The 6,167-nt window shown below is 72.7% G+C and overlaps 1 protein-coding gene across 1 annotated transcript in view; it reads left to right on the forward strand.

The window, feature by feature from the left end:
• H696_03236 (serine/threonine protein kinase) overlaps window positions 1-6,075 on the forward strand; it is a gene marked incomplete at both ends in the record, with an annotated part of 13,911 nt that extends 7,836 nt beyond the window's left edge. The window contains 3 exons of the mRNA XM_009497122.1: window positions 35-1,353; window positions 1,591-6,004; window positions 6,060-6,075. Coding sequence (XP_009495397.1) covers window positions 35-1,353; window positions 1,591-6,004; window positions 6,060-6,075 — 5,749 coding nt within the window. The remainder of the gene's footprint in view (window positions 1-34; window positions 1,354-1,590; window positions 6,005-6,059) is intronic.
• Window positions 6,076-6,167: the final 92 nt, after the last annotated feature.

Genomic DNA, 6,167 nt, shown 5'->3' on the forward strand with positions numbered 1-6,167 from the left:
TGGCTCCCCCCCGGCAGCCGGGACGCTGGTCGAGGCATGCGCTGCGCTTGGCCTTGCTCGCCGTGGTCTGGGGGGCGACCTGGCTGCTGGTGCCGGCGGTGCTGGCCACCGGTCCAAGCCTTTTTCTCCATGCCGCGCCCCGGCCGGTGATGAATGTCGATGGCCAAATGACTTTGGTCACCCTGCCCGGGCGGGATACCACCGTCAACATCGAGGCCCCCGCGCGCGATGTCCAAGGCTACCACCAGGCCGATGGGCTGGCCATACTGCCGGAAGTTCGCTGGGGCCCCTTCCTCGGTCGGAAGATGGCCTACCGGTTGGTGTCCCCGCGGCCCGACGACCTGGGCCTGGCGGCGAGGATGTTTCTGCCGCCCCCCGCCGGATCGACCATGCCGGTCCTGCTGGAGTTCACCCACGCCTGGGTCGCGTTCTTTATCGAGCCCTTTCACGTGGCCTTTCCCCAGTCGAACATTTTCCTCCTGGCGGCATCGGCCCCAAGCAGCAGCAGCAACAAGGCCGACCTGCTGGGGATCGTTCCCAGCCCGATGGTCGAGAGGTATGCGCTGTTCGTGGGCACACTCTCTGCCGGGGCCTTGGTGAAAACCGACATGCCGGGGGTGGCCGAGCTCGAGAGGCCGGTCCTCACGGCCGCCGGGCCGCAGCGGGTCTTCTACGTGGCATCCGGGGGGGAGCTTCTCGCCGTGCGCATCCCCCAGGATGGCATGGCCAGCATTTCCCACACCCCGCTCGCCTGGGCGCCGACGCACCTGCTTGCCACGCGGGTCTTCTCGTCGGAGGGCGATTGTCCGGACGCCGCGGATGTGCTCCTCATGTCGGCCAGCGGCGAGATCCGGCTGCTTCCCTGCCATGCAGGTGCAACGGCAAGCCCGGAATTCTACCTGGCACTCCTGCCGCCTGGCATCGGTCCCGGCGGGCGTTTCCTCAACCCCCCGGCCGTGTCGATGGCCGAGCCGTTGCCTTTCTTGTACTACGCCGACGAGACGCTCGGGTGGGTTGACCTTTGGCGATTGGATGTCCGGTCGAGCGTTTCCAGCTGGCAGCGGGTCATCCTCCCCGACATTGCCCGGCCAGGTACCACGCACTTGGCTCGACTTCGGCTGGGCGTCCACCCGGCCTCCCGGTGGGTGCTGCTCGGGGGCATGGTTGCCCTCTTCGAGTCGGCGGACTTCGGCTGTGGAAGTGACCCGAGCATCGTGTGCGACGGGCCCGCGGTGTCGACCGGCTCGACGCTGGGGTGGGCCTGTGCCCCGGGGCGCGCCGAGTCGCCCCTTGTCGCGGTGGACCAATTGTGCGCCGGCTGTGCCGAGGGCCACTACCTGCAGCGCTCGGCCGGTGCGTGCCCGGCCACACCGGTCGGCCTTCTCCTTTTCTCCTGGCTTCTGCTCTTCCTTTGTCTTTGTTCTCCTCCTGGCTTCTGCTCTTCCTTTGCCTTTGTTCTCCTCTTCTCCTGGCTTCTGCTCTTCCTTTGTCTTTGTTCTCCTCTTCTCTTGGCTTCTGTTTTCCCCTCTCTCTCCCCCCCCCCTCCTCCCCCTCTCCCCTCCGCACACTGACCCGGCGCCCCTCGCCCAGGCGAACCGCCCTTCTCCCATCCGTCGCACTCATGCCAGCCCTGCCCTCAGCCAAACTGTCGAACATGCAGCGAGCTGCATTGCCTTGTCTGCTCGCCGGGCTTCTTGCCGCAGGCCACCGGCGCGAGCGGCAGCGTCGCCTGCGTGCCATCCTGCTCGCCGGGCTTCGCCGAGTACGCGGGCGCCTGTCAGCCCACCGGCACGCCGGCCCTCGATGCCATTTTGACCGTCCCCCAGCCGGAGCCCCTCCCCGGGCTGGACCCCAGCTCGGTGGTCACGGCCTTCGGCCTGACGTGTCTCAGCCCGGCGGCGTCGACCGGGCGCCCGGTCCTCCCTCTGCCAGGGGCCCCGCGCGACAGGGTCCTCATGTTTGTCGAGGGCCAGCCATCGCGCGTCATGCCACTCGGCGATGTCGGCCTGGCAGCCAAGCCGGCCCCGGCCCCGATGTCGATCTTCCCCATGCCCGGGGTGGCCGGCGTGTCCTCCTTCGTGGAGCTCGGGCCCTTTCTGACGAATGGCCAGCTGAAGGTGGCACTCATCATGTGCGGCCGGAATGGGGGGACATCGGCCGCCTGGCTGTCCTGCTGGACCCCCGGCAGCGCCGGGGACGCCGCCTGCACGGTCAGCGACCCGGTGGCCCCGATGTCCCTCCCCGGCGGCGGCGACTGCCTCGAAGTCCGGCCCCTGGACCAGCGGCATGTGGCCGTCCGGCTGGCCAGCTCCGAGGTGCTGGTGGTCCTGGCGGACCACATCACCACCAGCATCACCACCACGCGCTACCAGGCCGAGCACATGCTCTCGGTGCCGGGCGCCCCCGCCGGTCGGGCCTACCCGCTGGGCCTTCGGCATGAGTGGCTGCTCCTGGCCCGGGCCGGTGTCGGGGCCACGGCCGGGCCGGCGGCCCTGCCGGTGGACGACTCGCGCTGGGACGCCCTCCGGGGGCTTCTGCTGCCGGACCTGCCGAAGGACGGCCCCTTCACGCCGGTGCTCCTTCCCCGCCAGGGCGGGGCCCTGTCCCCGGAGCTGGTCCTCACGCGGCTGGACGGATCCCTGTGGGAGGCTTTCCGCGTGCCGGGGGACATGCTGCCAGCCGGGCGGTCCATCGGCCTGCCCTCGGCCAGGCAGGTCCTGGGGTCTCTTCCCGGCGCGCTGAGCCCGGGGCTGCCCCACTCGCCGGATGCCCGGTTCGAGGCCATCTCCCTGGGGGCCTCGCACGATGCCCATCCCAGTGCCTTGATGCTGCTGACGCGGGACTTCTTCGGCGTGGCCCTCCTCCGGTGCGACGCCGGCCCGGCCGCGTGTACATTGCTTCCCGCGCGGTTTGTCCCCGTGCCGGAGCCGCTGGGGCCGCTGGCCGGCTCGCCCATGTGGGGGGCCCCCATCGGCCGGGTGGCCCCGTCGAAGGACTGGCTGCCTGGGGTTGCGGCCACCCTGCTGGCCGTGGCCCCGGGCTCGGGCCCGGTGTCGCTGAGCCTCCTGGCCGCCTGCCCCACCGGCGACACCTACGGCTTTGACTGCCTGCCATGCGACAGTGGGTGTCTCCTTTGCAATGGGCCCGGCGTGGCCGGGTGTCTGGCCTGTCGGTTTTGGCTGCCCGCCGCCCCGGACGCCTGCCTGGCGGCCTGCCCGGTCGGCACGCACCCCGCCGCCGATGGCCAGTGCCGCTGCCACGCCACCTGCCAGACCTGCCTGCCCGACGGGCAGGGCACCTACGAATGCGTTGACTGTCGGCCCGGCGGCGCCCGGGCCCTGGGCGGCGTGGAGCCGGGCCAATGCTTCCCCTGCCATGAGACCTGCGCCACATGCTCGGTCCCCGGGGACCCGGCGACCTGCCTGGCCTGTCCCGCCGGCCGGCTTGCCCTCGGGGGCCGTTGTGTTGACTCGTGCCCGGCCGGCCACTGGGAGGACCGTGTGGCCCGGGTGTGCAGGGCCTGCCCGGCGGCCTGCACCGAGTGCCTTTCGGCCACCGAGTGCGCGGCCTGCGCCGGCCGGCACTTCCTCGGCGGCGATAAGCGGTGTCACCCGTGTCACGGGTCGTGCGCGGCCTGCAGCACGGACATGGCCTGCACCGCATGCCTCGGCGGGCTGGTCTTCCTTGAGGCTGACCCTGCCACCCCCTCGCTGTGTGCGAGCGCCTGCCCGCCCGGGGAGTACATCGGCTCGGGCAGGTGCGCGACGTGCGCCGCCTCGTGCCAGCTCTGCGCCCACAGCGGCACCAGCTGCCAGGTGTGCGCCGAGGGCCACCGGTGGGCCGCCTCGCCCCCGGGGCCCGGCGCCGGGGCCCCCTGTGTCCCATGCCCCGAGGGGTGTGTCGCCTGCACCGCGGCACATTGTCTGTCCTGCCATGGGGGGCTGCTTCTGGACCCGGCCGGCCGGTGTGTGGCCGCCTGCCCGGCCGGGTCATTCAGCAACGGCGAGTCGTGCCAGCCGTGCGACGTGAGCTGCGCCGCCTGCGCCGGTGGCATGGCCAACCAGTGCACGGACTGTGCCACCGGGCTGGAGCTTGTCGAAGTAACCCCCGGTGTCGGCACCTGCGTGTCCGGCTGCCCGGAGGGCCAGTACCGCGCGGGGGCCGAGTGCCTGCCCTGCGACGCGGCCTGCGCCACGTGCAACGGCCCTTCGGACAAGGACTGCTGGCGCTGCGCCACCGGTGTCCTGCAGGGCGACGACTGTGTGCAGGCCTGCGCCGCCAGGCATGTGGCCCTGGCCGGCCGGTGCCTGCCCTGCCACGCATCCTGCGACCGGTGCGCCGGGACCCGGAGCACCGAGTGCCTGCCGGACTGCGCACCCGACTTGCTGGCCCTGCCGGCCGGGGCGTCGCCCATGCGCTGCGTGCCGGCCTGCCCGGTGGGGTACCACGCCTCGGGCGCCGGGTGCGCCCCCTGCGAGGCGCACTGCGCCAGCTGCCCGGCGAGCGCGGCCACCTGCGCCCTGTGCGAGCGCGGGTGGCTGCTGGACGTGCCGAGCTGCGTGACCGGGTGCCCCGGCTCGTCGGTGGCCCTGGGCGGGCTGTGCACCGCCTGCCACGGGTCCTGCGCCACGTGCTACGGGCCGGAGCCGGAGCACTGCCTCACCTGCGGCCCGGCCGCCCCGCTGCACCTCGACGGTGCTTGCCTTGGCGCCTGCCCGGCCGGCACCTACCAGGCCGGGCCAGCATGCCTCCCCTGCAGCGTCTCGTGTGCTGCCTGCTCCGGGCCCGACGGCAGCGAGTGCGTCTCCTGCCCCGGGGACCGGCTCCTCCTCGAGGGCCACTGCCTGTCCTCCTGCCCGGAGGGCTACTTCCCCCAGGGCAATGTGTGCCGGCCGTGTGCCCCCTCGTGCCGGACGTGCCGCGCCCCGGACACATGTGCCTCCTGCCCGGCGGGCGCCCTCCTGACCCCGGCCGGGGCGTGTGACACGGGCTGCCCGGCCGGCTGGCTGGCATGTGCCCCATCCGGCACATGCGTCCCCTGCCCGGAGGGCTGCGCCGAGTGCCGGCCCGGCCAGGCGCCCTGCTCGGCCGAGTGCACTGCCTGTGCCGCCGGGTGGGTCCTCTCGGATGGTGCCTGCCACGGGGCCTGCCCCCCGGGCCAGTACCATCCCCAGGGTGCGGACCGGTGTGCCTGGTGCGAGCCCGGCTGCCGGACCTGCTTCGGCCAGGCGGACTCCTGCACCAGCTGCCCGGCGGGGCTGGTCCGCACCAGTGCCGGCACATGCGCCGGCTCCTGCCCGGCCGGCTCGGCGCCCGTGGATGCGGCCTGCCTGCGGTGCCCGGCCGGCTGCGAGCAGTGCACCGCCGGCGAGGGCCAGGCCGGCTGCACCCTCGAGGCGGATGGCTCGCTCGCCTGCCCCGTCATGGGGTCCTGTGATGGGTGTGCCGGGGGCCTGTTCCTGGTGGACGGGTCGGCCTGCGTGGCGGCCTGCCCGCCCGGCACCTTCGGCCAGGAGGGGCCCCTCTCGCCGGTGTGTGCTCCGTGCCATGTGAAGTGCCGCGCCTGCACCGGGCCCGGGGCCGAGGACTGCAGCCGGGTGCCCGGGTCACGCTCTTCGCATGTTGGCCTGGCGGTGGGCCTGTCGCTGGGCCTGCTGTTTTTGCTGATCCTGCTGCTTCTGCTCGTGCTCTTCCTCGTGCGCCGGCACGCCGGCATGGCTGCCACCGGCAAGGACCCGGCGGACGCCGAGGACGCCACCATGCTGAACACCATCGTGGAGCTGGCCCTGCCCGGGGCCATCCTGGTGGGCGTGGACACGGACTTCCGGCCGCTGGATGAGCAGCTGGGCGCCGGGACCCAGGCGTCGGTGTATGCGGCGCAGGCGATCGGAGCTGGCATCGCCGCGCGGCTGGGCTGCCCGGACGTGGTGGCCGTCAAGAAGATGCGGCCCGAGGCCATGGCCCCGGTGCACCACGCCATGTTCCAAAATGAGGTGGCGCTGATGTGGCTGCTGCGCGAGCACGGCCACATCGTCCGGCTCTTCGGGTACAGCGAGCAGCCGCCGGCCATCGTGATGGAGCGCTTCGACACGGACCTGGACACGCTGCTGCACTCGGAGGTCCCCCTATCAAGCCTGCAGCTGGCGGACATCTGCCAGCAGTGGGCC

Source organism: Fonticula alba, assembly GCF_000388065.1.
Source record: "Fonticula alba strain ATCC 38817 unplaced genomic scaffold supercont2.5, whole genome shotgun sequence".
Classification (NCBI taxonomy): Eukaryota; order Rotosphaerida; family Fonticulaceae; genus Fonticula; species Fonticula alba.